We start from the raw sequence: 16120 nt of genomic DNA on the forward strand, positions 1-16120 counted from the left end.
GAGGGCAGTGCATGCACAGTGCAGTGGAGTTTGGTTCTAGGGCTAATGAGAGTTGGTCTCTGGTTGTATGGGATGTTTTCATGAAGATTAGCTGCATGGGGTGTAAAGGTCTAGAGTCAGAGTAGTTTGTTGAGATGGGATTCTAACAGTAGGTTAAAGGTTTGTTTTAGGGGTATTTGGCTTTTTCAAGGGTGGTACAGTGATGCTCACAGAAGGAACGTTTGCTGTTAGAGATTATTTGGAGTGCAGTGATGCATTTCTGGGAGGCAGAAGCAAAAATAAGTAGTTCTTATTCAAGATGGGAAAGGAGAACTCCTTTGCTGATAGCTTCTCTGGCTGGATGAATACAAAACAGGAGATGTTTTTGGCCAGGAAGAGGAGGGAGATCATTTTTATTCTGTTTGTCTATGTTGAAATGAAAGTTTAGAGGCTGATCAAACCATAATCCCAGGTATATGAGGGAAAAGTCCATTTCTATAGTATTGTTGTATAAATCAAAGATAGTTTTTATTTTATTTATTTAACATTCATTTACTGGGAAAGACCGATTTGAATCAGAGCCAATTTTCAGCAGAGGCAAGTTGCAGACACATGTCTTTGTAACATGGGAGGAAACTGGAGCACCTGAAGGAAACCCACACAAATGCAGAGAGAACATGCAAACTCTACACAGAAGGCACCCCAGCCAAGAATTGAACCAGAGGACCTCTTGCTGTGAGGTGACAACGCTACCACCGCACCACTGCGGCATTTAGTTAGAGTCAAGTGCTTGGTGAATTGTCTGTGGAGTTCTAGAAAAGCATTGTTTTGTGTTGGAGGGACTGAGAAGTAGTTTATGAGCCATCAGTAGAGCTCATGTAAGTCAGACTGAAGCTGGAATTGACCATTGCTGTGAGAGTGACCTGACCAGAAAATGACAATGTTGTCTGCACAGAGGATGAGTGAAAAATGGGATATGTCAAAAGGAAGTTTATCAATGGATATGATGAAGAGAAAGTCGTCAGAAATGGAATCTTGTGGTTCCCATTTGGTAATAGGTGCAGATTCTGATTTGGAGGATCCTGTTTTAACACTGAACTATCCATAAGAAAGTTTTTAAACCAGAGAGTGCTGTTTGCAATTATACCGATGTCAAATAGTTTCTTTAAAAGAAGATAGTGGTCAAAAGGTCAATGCCTTTGTCAGGTATTTTTATTTTTGTATATATGTATTTATTTATTTATTTATTTATATTTGTTTACAAGCGTAGTGCATTGATCAATAATTACCAATTTCAGGCTCACCCCTGGTGATATATAAAACATTTCACTAACAAAAAGTACAGAAATGCAAGCAGTAACAGAATAGTTCAGACTAATGACTTGGAAAAATGTGTATATATACATGCCAGTGAACAATCAATGTACAATCAAGCAGTGTGTGATGTACAATACATACATCAGTTTATAAAGTGAGTCAATATTCAGTGATCCTTGAGAGTGTAGAACAGACTGAGAATGGAGATAGGTTAGGTGATACGTCCTGTGTCAAAGCAGGAACAATTGGCTTGGATGAAAGAAGTGCTTTTGAGATGCATTCTGAATTAAGAGTAAGTATTAATTTCCTTAGTATCAATGGGGAGAGCTTGCCAAAGAGTAGGTACCTGAGAAGAGAAACCATGTACAGTGCTGTGCAGTTTGGTTCTAGGGAGAATGAGAGTTAGTGTGACAGAGCATGTGCAGTGCTGTGGAGTTTGGTTCTAGGGCTAGTGAGAGTTGGTGTGACAGAGCATGTGTAGTGCAGTGGAGTTTGGTTCTAGGGGTAGTGAGAGTTGGTGTGACAGTGCATGTACAGTACTGTGGGGTTTCGTTCTAGGGGTAATGAGAGTTGGTGTGACAGAGCATGTGCAGTGCAGTTGAGTTTGGTTCTATGGGTAATGAAAGTTGGTGTGACAGTGCATGTGCAAGGCTGTGGAGTTTGGTTCTAGGGGTAATGAGAGTCAGTGTGACAAAGTATGTACAGTGCTGTGGAGTTTGTTTCTAGCGGTAATGAGAGTTGGTGTGACAGACCATGTGCAGTGTTGTGGAGTTTGGTTCTGGGGTAATGAGAGTCGGTGTGACAAAGTATGTACAGTGCTGTGGAGTTTCCTTCTAGCAGTAATGAGAGTTGGTGTGACAGAGCATGTACAGTGCTGTGGGGTTTGGTTCTAGGAGCAATGAGAGTTGGTGTGACAGAGCATGTGCAGTGCTGTGGAGTTTGGTTCTAGGGGTAGTGAGAGTCAGTGTGACAGAGCATGTGCAGTGCTGTGGGGTTTGGTTCTAGGGGTAGTGAGAGTTGGTGTTATGGAGCATGTTCAGTGTTGTATAGTTTGGTTCTAGGGATAATGAGTGTTGGTGTGGCTTGTGCCTCAGGTTGTATGAAGAGTTTTTGTTCATGAGGTCTCTGCAAGGGGAGTAAATGTGTGGAGCTGGAATAGTTTCTGGAGTTGGGATCCTAAAGGTAAGTTACATTTTTGTTTTATGGGTAACAATTTAGGTTTTTCTAGGCTGAAAGAGTGATGCTGGCACAAAGGTGTGCTTGTAATGAATTAGCAGACAAACACTTCTGGGAAAGCCTGACAGAGATTTCCAGCTGTGTCCCTTCCCCAAAATAATATGGTAATGCTGTCACCAGTCAGAGTGTCTTCTTGCCCTTCTAAATTGGTGTCCAATTATGAAAATTAAATATTAAAACAAATAGTAAAGGACCTAAGCGGCCAGGCTTTTAGAGTGGCCCAGGAAGGTATCAAGGCAAGTATAAGCACTCTCAAATCACCAAAGAAAAACTCTGATTGTCCAGCCAGAACGTAAGTTAATAAAACTATTTAATATTGAGCAAATTGATTAAAAATATAAAAGAGTAATTCCCAATAAAGAAACACAACTCAATCACCAGGAAAATGAAATCAGTATTTTAGGATAGAGATCCAACATTCTGAAAAAACTCTAACTGATCTAGCTAATTAGTTATAATTCCATAACTAACTAAAGAACACTGTCCCTGATCTTAAATAAATTAGTACAACAGAGCAAAGGCAGGTTTACAGTTTTTGGTGAGTCTTTTTTGGGTATCAACTGCACAGTTTAACTGACAACTGTAACTGACAACTGGCTGCTAATTGTCTGTAACTGCCTTAAGCAGGCTCTTTTATAGACTAGCCTAAACTAGCCTAACTGTCAACTGTTCCAGTTCTAATTTTCATTTCATATTTTAAATTCAACCAACAGCTATTTTCTAAAAGTTCCTTCATGTCTTTCAGCTTCTGACAGTAACACACACCAACTGTCAACAATCCAATGACATCATCTGCTGATCAGCTGAATCTAAGACAGTTTGCCTTTAGAATCTCTCTTCACAAACATGCACAGTTAGACATGTAAAATGACACTGCTCAAATATTTAAAATATTCTGTTCAAACAGATTATAAATCAACATGTAAGAATGTATTTACAATTTCATAGTTACAAATGCTAGCATACAATACACAGGTCAACCCAAAATTATGTACAGAAACTCAGCCAGACATGACATACATACTGTGTCCAATTTCTTCAATATAAATAGAAATGTATATATATATATATATATATATATATATATATATATATATATATATATTTGTGTGCGTGTGTGTATACATATATTATTTGCATATACAGTATCTATATTTAATATATATATGTATGTATGTATATATATATATATATATATATATATATATATATATATATATATATATATATATATAGAGAGAGAGAGAGAGAGAGAAGCTTTACCAGAATTGGGAGGATGGATATTGGTCAAAAGTGAGAGGAATCTTTTGTATTGATTTACTATGGGTGGGGTTTTATTAGAGCAGTTTTCCAAATCTGTGGAATGATGTTTTGCGTGAGACACAGATTACATATGTGTGTGAGAGGAAGATGTAAATCCTCCCTGTCAGATCCAGAAGTGATGTCAGTGAGAATATTTTCAAGAAGAGTAGACACGTCTTTGGGACATACGTGTTTAAAGTTGAAGAGGATTAAGAATGGTGGTAGGCTAGAGTTTATTGATGTGAGATTGCTAAATTCTTTAAGGAAGTCTTCTGGAGAAAGTTCTGTTGTGAGAAATTAAATGTTTTTTGTAGACAGGGTGTTATGAGGAGATCTTCTTCCTCTAAAAAAGATTAACTGCTTTCCATGAGTGATTGAGAGAATGTAAGATAGGGATTTGTTTTGCTTTTGCTCTCAGATGGACTTCTTGCTTATATAAATAAATATATTATACCATATTATATTATATTATATTATGTTATGTTATATTATATTAGAATTTATTATTTTATATTATATCATTTTACATGTTTTAATACAGATTTTTATATATATATATATATATATATATATATATATATATATATATATATATGTGTGTGTGTATGTATGTATGTATGGGAGCCCTTCATTTGTTCGAACTTTCAAATGTTCGAAACTCATATGGCCAACACCATATGAGCGAACGTTTGTAAGGCCGACAAATGATAGCGGAGATCCCGCTACAGTGTGGGACTGGGAGATTCCCCTTTCTGCACTGTAGTGCGATCTCGGAGTTAGAATATTTAAGTAGCAGGGGGTGCAGGGGGCCTATCCCCCCCTGCATAACACAGTTTTTCTGTGTTTACAGGTTGGTAAATGGTGCTATTTCAGGATGTTGGTCTTTCAGAATGTCGATCCATATGGTGTCGGCCATATGAAAGTCGGCATTCTAAACGGTCAACAATCTGAAGTAGACCTATATATATATATATATATATATATATATATATATATATATATATATATATATATATATATATATATATATATATATATATAGTGGATAGAAAAAGTTTACACACCCCTGTTAAAATGCCAGGTTTTTGTGATATAAAAAAAATGAGACCACAATAAATCATTTCAAAACTTTTCCCACCTTTAATATGACCTATAATCTGTACAATGCAATTGAAAAACAAACAAATCTATTAGGGGAAAAAATATTTAAAAAAAAAACGTACAATAAGCTGGTTGCATAAATGTGCGCACTCTTAAACTAATGCTTTGTTGAAGCACCTTTTGATTTAATTACAGCATTTAGTGTTCTTGGGTAGGAGTCTATCATTATGGCATATCTTGACTTCGCAATATTTGCCCACTCTTCCTTGCAAAAGTGCTCCAAATCTGTCAGATTGCAAGGGCATCTCTTGTGCACAGCCCTCTTCAGGTCACCCCACAGATTTTCTATTGGATTTAGGCCTGGGGTCTGGTTGGGACATTCCAAAACTTTCATTTTCTTCTGGTGAAGCCATTCTTTTGTTGATTTGGGTGTATGCTTGGGGTCATTGTGGTGTTGAAAGGTGAAATTACCCTTCATCTCAGCTTTCTAGCAGATGCCTGAAGGTTTTGGGCCAAAAGTGACTAGTATTTGGAACTGTTCATAATTCCCTCCACCTTGACTAAAGCCCCAGTTCCAGCTGAAGAAAAGCAACCCCAAAGCATGATACTGCCACCATCATGCTTCACCACGGGGATGGTGTTCTTTTGATGATGCAGAGTGCTGTTTTTGCACTAAACGTACCTTTTGGAATTGTGGCCAGAAAGTTCATCCTTGGTCTCATCAGGCCATAACACATTTTCCCACATGCTTTTGGGAGACTTGATGTATTGTTTTGTAAATTTTAGCTGGGCCTGGATGTTTTTCTGTGTAAGAAAAGACTTCTTTCTTGCAACCCTACCCCATAGCCCAGACATATGGAGAATACAGGAGATTGTTGTCACATGTAGTACACAACCAGTACTTGCCAGAAATTCCTGCAGCTCCTTCAGTTTTGCTGTAGGTCTCTTGGCAGCCTCCCTGACCAGTTTTCATCTTGTCTTTTCATCAATTTTGGAGGGACATCCAGTTCTTAACAACGTCACTGTTGTCCCATATTTTCTCCACTTTTTGATGTCTGTCTTCACTGTATTCAATGGTATATCCAATGCTGTGGAAATTTTTCTGTAACCTTCTCATGACTGATACCTTTCAACAATGAGATCCCTTTGATGCTTTGTAAGCTCTCTGCAAACCATGACTTTTGTTGTAGCAGGCAACTGAGTAAATGTCAGGACAATCCTACTAGGACAGCTGAACTTTATTCGGGGTTAATCAGAGTCTCTTTAATTGATGACAGGTGTGTACCAAAGAAGACTGAATGCTGTAATTAAATCAAAAGGTGCTTCAATAAAGTATTAGTTTAAGGGTGTGCACACTTATGCAACCAGCTTATTGTACATTTTTTTATATTTTTCCCCTAACAGATTTGTTTATTTTTCAATTGAATTGTAAAGGTTGTAGATCATATCAAAGGTGGGAAAAGTTTTGAAATGATTTTTTTATATCACAAAAAGTTTTGAAATGATTTTTTATATCACAAAAACCTGGTGTGTGTGTGTGTGTGTGTGTGTGTGTGTGTGTGTGTGTGTGTGTGTGTGTGTGTGTAAATATATATATATATATATATATATATATATATATATATATATATATATATATATATGTATATGGATCTAAGATGTTTGCTCGAGTGAGCAAACGACAGAAACCCAAACGGCCGGGCATATTTACACAAAAGTGCTTTTCACTGAAGAAGCACTTTCACGTAAGTACGCCTGTTGCCGAGGCTGTACTATGGTGCGGGTAAGGGAAATTTCCCTTTTCCCCACTGTAGTGCGGTCTCTGAGGGAGAATATTAAAGTAAGGGTGGTGTGGGGGGCACAGCCCCTCACATGGGGGTGCAGGGGGATGAAGCCCCTCTGCTAAAATGTAAATGTAGTGTTATATTTTTTTTTGTAACAAGCTTTAATGAAAGCGCTTTTTCGATAAAAATGCTTACGTTAAAGTGTGTTCGGTTATTATGGATTCAGACGTTTGCTCACTTGAGCAAACGTCCTAGATCCATATATATATATATATATATATATATATATATATATATATATATATATATATATAGGTTGGTATAATGGGTGTTCAGTAACTGGCTAGGCTTAAAATGGCCACAATACTAACCTATAAATGTCTCTCTCTCTGTATATATATATATATATATATATATATATATATATATATATATATATATATATATATATATATATATATATACACACACATGTATACACATACATTAAAGTCATCAAAGACAAAAAGATCATCCAGCAACATTGTTTTTTTTTTGTCCCTCAGATGTCATTTATACCATCCAGCTTCAAGTGCCCCACTTCAATGTTGGATCTACATGGCGGAAACCATACAACATTAGAGTCTAAAGTTACTTGAATGGTCAAGTTAACTGCAGCTCCTCCCTGCAGTGCTGCAAGCACATCTTCTTTTAACAGGGGCACTTTCTGTGGCCTAATGGTTAAGGTGTTTGCCTTACAAACACAAGGTGCAGGGTTTGAGTCTCACAAGGGATAGTTGCCTAAGCTTAAAATGGCTCGCAAGGGCAATTAGCTTAGTACTAATCTATGAATCTATTTATTATGTATTACTTGTTTTGTTGTTTATTTATGTTTGGTGCAGATAAATGCCATGTTTCATGGCCGGAGTAGTTTGTTACACATTGTGTGGGTCAGTCATATTTTTATTTTTGTCACTCGTTATTTTTCTGTGTTGCAGTTATCACGATACAGCGCAGTGCCTATACTTTTCCTTTTCGCAGTGCCCAGATTGTGGCTGAAAATGTTATTATACATCTCCTCCTGACAATTTAACAAATAATGAATTAGCTTTTATCTGTTGTCTGTCAAGCCTTCAGAATGTTTCTTTTCCACTCACTGCATTATGTACTTTAAAGCTAATATTCAACAAATGCACATGCTGGCTGGAATGGCTCTATGGCAATCATGTTACCGCTAAAGAAATAATATGCACTTCTCAGCAGAACACTCATTTGTATACTGTCTTTCAGTAGAGAATCTCCTTCCTCAGAATGATTATGGTAACGTACCTGATGAACTATAACTAAGCAACGTTACAAGTGCTTTTGTCTTAACCAAATGCTTCGATGTCTTTAATTCCCAGCCATATAGACTCGACTCGTTATGCTAATTTCTCATCTCAGAAGCAGGAAAACAAGAAAATCATTCACATTTACAAGGTGAGTTTCCTTTACGGTGCAGCAGAATAAAATGTATGTTGCCTGCTGTTATACAAGGTTTGCAGAGGAACTGGTGTACCCTGGTTAGTTGTAACCATGCCAAGCCACATATGCATGTATGTTGTCTATATGTTTACACAAAAATAAAAATGCTCATTCTGTTGAAGGTGATGTCGTATTTACGATTATTTCTGAAAGCAAATACCCAGGTCAGTATGCATGACTGAATGATGTCAGGCTTTTGTGTTTCAGGCAAAAATGTAGGGAACCAGCCTCAGCCCTTTTTATAACTGGTGGGAGGGGGTCTGGAGTAGTATAGAGCATATTGCAGCTAGGGTATGACTAATCTCAAAAATCATATACCTGGATCAATTGTTTTGTGAAGTTCCATGCCATGAAGTTGGTGGAAGGGAGTCATTTGGATGAAAACAACTCAGAAAAATCATACCTGCACATTTCCTTACCTCTGAGACAAGCTGCAAGTGACAGGTAAGGCTTTTGCAAGCTTTATGGCACACTAGAGTGAAGCACAGACTGCAATCCACATTACCCAGGATTCTTTAGTCACCCATGTGATGAGGAGCAGATGAGGACTTGGACTGAGGAATAACCACTGGCTTTTCCATCCTCCAAGGAAGGAGTCAGTCTCTAGTCTTCTGCAGCTCCAAAACCTGTTTGAGGTATATGGATCAGGCATGCAGCTCCATAGGTAAATATATTGGTTCCACCAAGCAGTGTCCATCATTAAATGCATGTGTCAGAGCATTCATGGACTAGGAGAGAAGCAGAGTAGCCCTTAGGATGGCATAAATACACATGGCTGTCATCAGGGCTGGGGTTAGGACTTATGAAAATCCCTCCCACCAAGCATGTTTGGTTCTGCTTACCAGTAGTTGCTGTGCAGTTCATTGGCCTGGGGACAAACAGAGACAAAAAGGGTCTGCTGTTGAGCACAGATGACCCAGTCATGGGGTTGTGAATCCAGATCTTCTGTCTATTGATACAAGGGCTGCTTCTGGTGAAGCAAAAGGGGAGCTTTGTGAAGTAGGAGGAGCCAAGTCAAGCTCTGTCCTTCAGTTACCTTGACAATGACCCTTACTGTGATCCTGTCACCCATGACACCCAGCCATTCAGGAATGGATTGCTGTGAAGCTAACATACATTGGTAGGACGGGCCCCACCTGTACGTGCTCATATGGAGAATAAGTTGGCTATAGAGGGCCAAGGGAATGAATAGATGACAATGTCACTGGTGCTGATAAATTTTAGTTTCAACAACTGAGTAGTTAACTGGTGTTGCTCTATGGAGAACCAACATATATCAGCCTGGGGCAAGGTGGTTAACAGACCCTCCTGGGAATGAGTTGCACCTCATCACATGGCTCTTGCTTACAAAGCCTGTTTCTTGCCCCCACAAGTGTTTTTTTTTTTTAGGAACAGTTCAACTTATGGACTTAGCTAATTGCAGTTTAAACAATATCATTGCTCACTGTTAGAAGCCTGAGAAACAAAATATCTGAGCCTGAAGGTTTCCTCTACCTTGAAGACATAATTATTTGAGTAATTATACAAATGTGGTTCCAGTGTAAAGGTATCAGTCCATCCTTGTCAGGGTTCAGTACCTTCATGTATTCAGGTCCACAGGGATATGTTAGAACACATCTGTTTGTTAAAGAACCTGTTGTCTTGTTTAATATCATACTGGAACTTGTGGAGGTATGGCTGGTAACCATTTGAAATATTGGAATCAGCTAGAGTGATTCCCATAATATGGCTGAAAGAACAGATTTACATATACAAGTTCGAGATGCCATTTCTCAGAATATTCCCTTTTCTCTGTGATATGACAATCTCGGAGGTGGTATATATGTTTGGACGTATGGGAAGCTTTACCCCCCACAAGAAGAACTTTAAATGCTAAGAGTTATCTTCAAGATTCACTCTTCTATGTTTTCCATCTTTTTTTTCAGCTTGCCAGCACTCGATATTTCAAGTGCCTACATTTCAGAAGGGAGCTGGCCCATTTTACTCTCAAAATGCTGCCTCCAATTTTATAACTAACTATAGATCCTCTTCTGTGTCCCCCTGCTCCCAAGATATGCTAAGTATATAGTCAGATAGAAAAGCTCTCTATCAAAAATTAAATACACATGTCATGGAAGATTACAAATACCCCATTACAAACTGGCATATTTATACAACCAGCAACAGATTCCTCAGTTTTATAAATATTAAGTATTCCCTTCTCACCATGGCTGAATCTTTTTGACCTTGTCTTTACAACTTTCTCCCCTTTCTGGACTACCCCTAAAATCACAACATCCTCTGTCAATTTTTACCAGTAACCTTTTCCATTAAAACACATAAAAAAATAGTGTTTCCTGATAACTCCAAAAACAAATCTCGTCCTTTACCCAGTACCCAATACTACTACTGCTACTCCAAAAACAAATCTCGTCCTGTACCCAGTACCCGATACTACTACTACTACTACTCCAAAAACAAATCTCGTCCTGTTCCCAGTACCCGATACTACTACTGCTACTCCAAAAACAAATCTCGTCCTGTACCCAGTACCTGATACTACTACTCCTACTCCAAAAACAAATCTCGTCCTGTACCCAGTACCCAATACTACTACTGCTACTCCAAAAACAAATATCGTCCTGTACCCAGTACCCGATACTACTACTGCTACTCCAAAAACAAATATCGTCCTGTACCCAGTACCCGATACTACTACTGCTACTCCAAAACCAAATCTCGTCCTGTTCCCAGTACCCGATACTACTATTGCTACTCCAAAAACAAATCTCGTCCTGTACCCAGTACCTGATACTACTACTACTACTCCAAAAACAAATCTCGTCCTGTACCCAGTACCCGATACTACTACTACTACTCCAAAAACAAATCTCGTCCTGTTCCCAGTACCCGATACTACTACTGCTACTCCAAAAACAAATCTCGTCCTGTACCCAGTACCTGATACTACTACTACTACTCCAAAAACAAATCTCGTCCTGTACCCAGTACCCGATACTACTACTCCTACTCCAAAAACAAATCTCGTCCTGTACCCAGTACCCAATACTACTACTGCTACTCCAAAAACAAATATCGTCCTGTACCCAGTACCCGATACTACTACTGCTACTCCAAAACCAAATCTTGTCCTGTTCCCAGTACCCGATACTACTACTGCTACTCCAAAAACAAATCTCGTCCTGTACCCAGTTCCTAATACAACTACTACTACTCCAAAAACAAATCTTGTCCTGTTCCCAGTACCCGATACAGCTACTACTACTCCAAAAACAAATCTCGTCCTGTACCCAGTACCTGATACTACTACTACTACTCCAAAAACAAATCTCGTCCTGTACCCAGTACCCAATACAACTACTGCTACTCCAAAAACAAATCTCGCCCTATACCCAGTACCTGATACTACTACTACTACTACTCCAAAAACAAATCTCATCCTGTACCCAGTACCTGATACTACTACTACTACTCCAAAAACAAATCTCGTCCTGTTCCCAGTACCCGATACAGCTACTACTACTCCAAAAACAAATCTCGTCCTGTGCCCAGTATGCGATACTACTACTCCAAAAACAAACCTCGTCCTGTACCCAGTACCCAATACTACTACTGCTACTCCAAAACAAATATCGTCCTATACCCAGTACCTGATACTACTACTGCTACTCCAAAAACAAATCTCGTCCTGTACCCAGTACCTGATACTACTGCTACTCCAAAAACAAATCTCGTCCTGTACCCAGTACCCAATATTACTACTACTACTACTGCTACTCCAAAAACAAATCTTGTCCTGTACCCAGTACCCAATACTACTACTACTACTCCAAAAACAAATCTCGCCCTGCATCCAGTACCCGATACTACTACTGCTACTCCAAAAACAAATATCGTCCTGTACCCAGTACCCGATACTACTACTACTCCAAAAACAAATCTCGTCCTATACCCAGTACCTGATACTACTAGTGCTACTCCAAAAACAAATCTTGTCCTGTACCCAGTACCCAATACTACTACTACTCCAAAAACAAATCTCGCCCTGCATCCAGTACCCGATACTACTACTGCTACTCCAAAAACAAATATCATCCTGTACCCAGTACCCGATACTACTACTACTCCAAAAACAAATCTTGTCCTATACCCAGTACCTGATACTACTAGTGCTACTCCAAAAACAAATCTCATCCTGTGCCCAGTATGCGATATTACTACTGCTACTCCAAAAAAAATCTCGTCCTGTACCCAGTACCCAATACTACTACTGCTACTCCAAAACAAATATCGTCCTATACCCAGTACCCGATACTACTACTGCTACTCCAAAAACTAATCTCGTCCTGTACCCAGTACCCGATACAACTACTGCTACTCCAAAAACAAATTGCATCCTGTACCCAGTACCCGATACTACTACTGCTACTCCAAAACCAAATCTCGTCCTGTTCCCAGTACCCGATACTACTACTGCTACTCCAAAAACAAATCTCGTCCTGTACCCAGTACCTGATACTACTACTACTCCAAAAACAAATCTCGTCCTGTATCCAGTACCCGATACAGCTACTACTACTCCAAAAACAAATCTCGTCCTGTGCCCAGTATGCAATACTACTACTCCAAAAACAAACCTCGTCCTGTACCCAGTACCCAATACTACTACTGCTACTCCAAAACAAATATCGTCCTATACCCAGTACCTGATACTACTACTGCTACTCCAAAAACAAATCTCGTCCTGTACCCAGTACCTGATACTACTGCTACTCCAAAAACAAATCTCGTCCTGTACCCAGTACCCAATATTACTACTACTACTACTACTACTGCTACTCAAAAAACAAATCTTGGTCTGTACCCAGTACCCAATACTACTACTGCTACTCCAAAAACAAATATCATCCTGTACCCAGTACCCGATACTACTACTACTCCAAAAACAAATCTCGTCCTGTACCCAGTACCCAATACTACTACTACTCCAAAAACAAATCTCGTCCTGTGCCCAGTATGCGATATTACTACTGCTACTCCAAAGAAAATCTCGTCCTGTACCCAGTACCCAATACTACTACTGCTACTCCAAAACAAATATCGTCCTGTACCCAGTACCTGATACTACTACTGCTACTCCAAAAACAAATCTCGTCCTGTACCCAGTACCCAATATTACTACTGCTACTCCAAAAACAAATCTTGTCCTATACCCAGTACCCGATACTACTAGTGCTACTCCAAAAACAAATATCGTCCTATACCCAGTACCTGATACTACTAGTGCTACTCCAAAAACAAATCTCGTCCTGTTCCCAGTACCCGATACTACTTCTGCTACTCCAAAAACAAATCTCGCCCTGTACCCAGTACCCAATACTACTACTGCTACTCCAAAAACAAATCTCATCCTATACCCAGTACCCGATACTACTACTGCTACTCCAAAAACAAATCTCGTCCTGTGCCCAGTATGCGATACTACTACTGCTACTCCAAAAACAAATCTCATCCTGTACCCAGTATCCAATACTACTACTGCTACTCCAAAACAAATATCGTCCTATACCCAGTACCCGATACTACTACTGCTACTCCAAAAACAAATCTCGTCCTGTACCCAGTACCCGATACAACTACTGCTACTCCAAAAACAAATCTCGTCCTGTACCCAGTACCCAATACTACTACTGCTACTCCAAAAACAAATATCATCCTGTACCTACTACCCGATACTACTACTGCTACTGCAAAAACAAATCTTGTCATGTACCCAGTACCCGATACAACTACTGCTACTCCAAAAACAAATATCGCCCTGTACCCAGTACCCAATACTACTACTGCTACTCCAAAAACAAATCTCATCCTATACCCAGTACCCGATACTACTACTGCTACTTCAAAAACAAATCTCGTCCTCTGCCCAGTATGCGATACTACTACTGCTACTCCAAAAACAAATCTCATCCTGTACCCAGTATCCAATACTACTACTGCTACTCCAAAACAAATATTGTCCTATACCCAGTACCCAATACTACTACTGCTACTCCAAAAACAAATCTCGTCCTGTACCCAGTACCCGATACAACTACTGCTACTCCAAAAACAAATCTCGTCCTGTACCCAGTACCCAATACTACTACTGCTACTCCAAAAACAAATATCATCCTGTACCCAGTACCCAATACTACTACTGCTACTCCAAAAACAAATCTTGTCATGTACCCAGTACCCGATACAACTACTGCTACTCCAAAAACAAATATCGCCCTGTACCCAGTACCCAATACTACTACTGCTACTGCAAAAACAAATATCGTCCTATACCCAGTACCTGATACTACTAGTGCTACTCCAAAAACAAATATCGTCCTGTACCCAGTACCCGATACTACTACTGCTACTCCAAAAACAAATCTCGTCCTATACCCAGTACCGGATACTACTACTACTACTCCAAAAACAAATCTCGGCCTGTACCCAGTACCGGATACTACTAGTGCTACTCCAAAAACAAATCTCATCCTGTGCCCAGTATACGATACTACTACTGCTACTCCAAAAACAAATATTGTTCTGTACCCAGTACCTGATACTACTAGTGCTACTCCAAAAACAAATCTCGTCCTGTACCCAGTACCCGATACTACTACTACTTCTGACTCTGAGATCTGTTCCATTATGGACAGCTGCTTCCCGTCCAACATTATAAGGATGGTGAATTCAAAATAGTCTCATGTGATAGATTCCCATATAAACAAGCTTTACATGAAAAGAAGAAATGCCAGGCTATCAGTAATCACCTCCCCGTCCACACACACACATACACACACACGCTTCAAATATAAAATGGGCTTAACATTAGTAAGCAAAACCTACAAGCACACCATCAAGGAGCAGAAGGCCTTTTATAAACTCAGGATTGCTACCATCTCTAAAGAAAACCACAATTCCTTCTTCATTTATGTTAGGAAACTTGCAAATAATGCCCATTGCTGTAGCAGACATTCCCAGTGAAGTATCTTGCTCTTATTCCAAAGTCATTGCTAATACCCTTGCAAGCAAATTCAATGCTAATTTCACTCATCCAATCCAGCCAGTGCTCCTGGTACTACCAAATATCTCCATCCCTCCCAAAATCACCTTGGATTAGGTTATAGCCACACTATCAAAAAAACAGACATGCCACTTTTATGGGATTGGATAATATCTCATTTATCTGCTAGTAAGTGCTGGAAACCACTGAGCTAACGCTCACGTTCCTTTCCAGTTTAGACTTGTCCATGGGTTGTGTCTGACTCTCACGTTCCTTTCCAGTTTAGACCTGTCCATGGGTTGTGTCTAACTCTCACGTTCCTTTCCAGTTTAGACTTGTCCATGGGTTGTGTCTGACTCTCACGTTCCTTTCCAGTTTAGACCTGTCCATGGGTTGTGTCTAACTCTCACGTTCCTTTCCAGTTTAGACCTGTCCATGGGTTGTGCTGACTCTCACGTTCCTTTCCAGTTTAGACCTGTCCATGGGTTGTGTCTGACTCTCACGTTCCTTTCCAGTTTAGACCTGCCCATGGGTTGTGTCTGACTCTCACGTTCTTTTCCAGTTTAGACCTGCCCATGGGTTGTGCCTGACTCTCACGTTCCTTTCCAGTTTAGACCTGTCCATGGGTTGTGTCTAACTCTCACGTTCCTTTCCAGTTTAGACAGTCCATGGGTTGTGTCTGACTCTCACATTCCTTTCCAGTTTAGACCTGTCCATGGGTTGTGTCTGACTCTCACATTCCTTTCCAGTTTAGACCTGTCCATGGGTTGTGTCTGACTCTCACGTTCCTTTCCAGTTTAGACCTGCCCATGGGTTGTGCCTGACTCTCACGTTCCTTTCCAGTTTAGACCTGTCC

General features: G+C 39.6%; 1 protein-coding gene across 1 annotated transcript in view; it reads left to right on the top strand.

Moving 5' to 3' along the window:
- The window catches only part of LOC122814496 (integrin alpha-M-like), a 935681-nt gene that overhangs the window by 815799 nt on the left and 103762 nt on the right, over window positions 1-16120 (top strand). Inside the window, exon 25 of the mRNA XM_044087070.1 lies at window positions 8102-8177. Within this exon, the coding sequence (XP_043943005.1) occupies window positions 8102-8177 (76 nt within the window). The remainder of the gene's footprint in view (window positions 1-8101; window positions 8178-16120) is intronic.

The sequence above is a fragment of the Protopterus annectens genome, chromosome 10.part0 (assembly GCF_019279795.1).
Source record: "Protopterus annectens isolate FY-2018-M chromosome 10.part0, PAN1.0, whole genome shotgun sequence".
Taxonomy (NCBI): Eukaryota; Metazoa; Chordata; order Ceratodontiformes; family Protopteridae; genus Protopterus; species Protopterus annectens.